Source organism: Nannospalax galili, unplaced genomic scaffold (assembly GCF_000622305.1).
Source record: "Nannospalax galili isolate Female #2095 unplaced genomic scaffold, S.galili_v1.0 scaffold1200, whole genome shotgun sequence".
In the NCBI taxonomy this organism is placed as follows: domain Eukaryota; kingdom Metazoa; phylum Chordata; class Mammalia; order Rodentia; family Spalacidae; genus Nannospalax; species Nannospalax galili.
Window position 1 is genome coordinate 2,485,281 of NW_008347131.1, and position 2,536 is coordinate 2,487,816.

A 2,536-nucleotide genomic window follows, 5' to 3' on the forward strand; every position below is an offset into this window, starting at 1 on the left:
TTTCTTGGCTCACCATGAGCAGTAATTACTTAGTTAAAGCAGTTACCACATTCCACTTATGCCTGATTAGCATTAATCAGAAAATAATGATAAGCTTGGAAACTACTATTTGATTTTACAAACTAGAGAAAGGAAAGACTGAAATAATAGTGTTGTAGCTAATTGGACTGGAAAAGATTTTGAAATCTTGTTGTCTAATAGCTTAGTTTTTCAATGCATAAACTGAGACATATCTATAATCATATTTAGAAAATGATGTAACTCAGGTTATTTGTTTTCCTTTGAGTGTGTTGCTTTTAAAGATCTAGACACTGAATTTTTACTTGAGCACACTCAGTTTTAGAAAATACCATGCCCCAGTGATCACTAATATTCTTTTCAGTTCATATTTTCTCCCGTCTTTCTACATATCTTATCACCATCATCTTAAAACAATAATTTAATTCATAGTATAGTAGAAGGTGGGAATCAGAGTTTAGTGCAGGTCAGGTAATGAAAGTATTTTGAAAATACTGATAGTGTATGTAATTTGTAAAAACAATTGTGAAATAGCAGTGTTATAACTCCTAGAAAACATGGCAGTTTGGAAGAAATGGAATAATCAGCAATATGTTAAATCATATTGGGATTATTTGATATAGTGCAAATCCATTTTCATGATTAAATGAAATACATTTGAAAAATAAAAGTCTTTCATTATGCACAGGGTCTATTTTAGAAATAGATCTCTAATGGTGCAATACAACAGGACTGAGCTGGATGCTAAGGACACTGATCATGTTGTAAATTATTCCCTGACAGTACCGGGTCAAACTGACCTTATGCTAGTTGATTAAACTGGTATTTATTGAGAGAAGTATTTTGTAGACCTCTTAATAGAGAAGCCCTTCCCCTGTTTGATTGCTGAAATACCTGCTTGCTAGCCTGTAAAGAGATGCACTGATATTGAGATAGAAACTAATACTTAGAATTATTATCAGAAAATGAATGGGGCTCCTTGCAAGTGGAACTGAACAGATGCTTAGTGTGTGCATGTTTCTGCTTCACTACTGTATGAAATAATAATGATGATGTACTTCATGAGAGAACAGATTTATAATAAACCTTCTTCACAATGAATTCATGACATGAATGAAGTCCTGTTCTGAACTCCTGTCTTTGAAACCAGCTTGAAGAGTAAATGGGACAGAGCCACAATGTCACTGAATTTGTCCTCCTGGGCCTCACCCAGGATCCTGTGGGGCAAAAAGCATTATTTGTCATGTTTTTACTCATGTACATAGTGACCATTGTGGGCAATTTACTCATTGTGGTGACAGTTGTTGCCAGCCCCTCCCTGGACTCTCCAATGTACTTCTTCCTTGCCTATCTGTCACTCATGGATGCTGTGTATTCCACTGCCATCCTACCCAAGTTGCTTACAGACTTACTTTGTGACAAAAAGACAATCTCTTTCACAGCTTGCCTCATTCAGCTCTTTGTAGAACACTTATTTGGTGGTGCTGAAGTCTTCCTTCTGGTGGTGATGGCCTATGATCGCTTTGTGGCAATCTGTAAGCCACTGCACTATTTGACCATCATGAATCAAAGGATTTGTATCTCCTTTTTGGTGGTAGCCTGGGTTGGAGGATTTGTACATGCCCTGATTCAAGTTCTGTCTGTTTATAAACTTCCTTTCTGTGGACCTAATGTCATTGATCACTTTGGCTGTGACATGTACCCATTATTGGGACTGGCATGCACTGACACCTACTTCATTGGCCTCACTGTGGTTGGCAATAATGGAGCCATGTGTATGGTGGTCTTTATTCTTCTTTTGGTCTCCTATGGCATTATTCTAAGCTCTCTTAAGACTCACAGTCAGGAAGGTAGGCGCAAAGCCCTGTCTACCTGTAGCTCCCACATCATGGTGGTTGTCCTCTTTTTTGTTCCCTGTATTTTCATGTATGTTAGACCTGTTTCCAACTTTCCTATTGACAAGTCCATTTCTGTTTTTTACACAGCTATTACTCCCATGTTAAATCCTTTAATATACACCTTGAGAAATGCAGAGATTAAAAATTCTATGGAAAAACTCTGGTGTAGAATGTTAAGTACAGATAGAAGTACAATTTCTTCTCAATGAATATCTTGTTACCTTCAAAGAAACAATTAGGAATACATCATAGTTGTGTGTGTTCCATGGTCTATCTTTGTATCACACTTTACTTTTTGAGATGCCTGCTATTTTGTGAATGTAGTGACTAATAGAGTGATATTAACTGTGGTTCTAATTTTCTTTATGGCTACTGAAGTATGCTTACTGTCATTAATTTATTGGGTATTCTACTTATACCATTTTCTATGAAATATGTGTTTATCATTTTTGTCAATTTTCCAGTAAATTATTTTCTGGCATAATTTGATTAGTAGAATTCTTTGTGATCTCTTGTTGGCTCTTAATTGTCATAAGCATCACATTTCTTTCTGTTTTCTATATTCTATATATTCTATTATTAATTTTAATAACTACACACTTCTAACATTGTTTTAAAAT

General features: G+C 35.5%; 1 protein-coding gene across 1 annotated transcript; it reads left to right on the forward strand.

Moving 5' to 3' along the window:
* The first annotated feature begins 1,142 nt into the window (after positions 1–1,142).
* Positions 1,143–2,182, forward strand: LOC103742546 (olfactory receptor 4A5-like). Its single transcript, XM_008843651.1, has one exon. It carries the CDS (start codon positions 1,181–1,183, stop codon positions 2,123–2,125), a length of 945 nt encoding a protein of 314 aa, XP_008841873.1. The 5' UTR covers positions 1,143–1,180; the 3' UTR covers positions 2,126–2,182.
* Positions 2,183–2,536: the final 354 nt, after the last annotated feature.

Bases quoted from the DNA above. Each gene is read 5' to 3' on its own strand.
- LOC103742546 (XM_008843651.1), top strand. From the start codon at position 1,181: ATGGGACAGAGCCACAATGTCACTGAATTTGTCCTCCTGGGCCTCACC.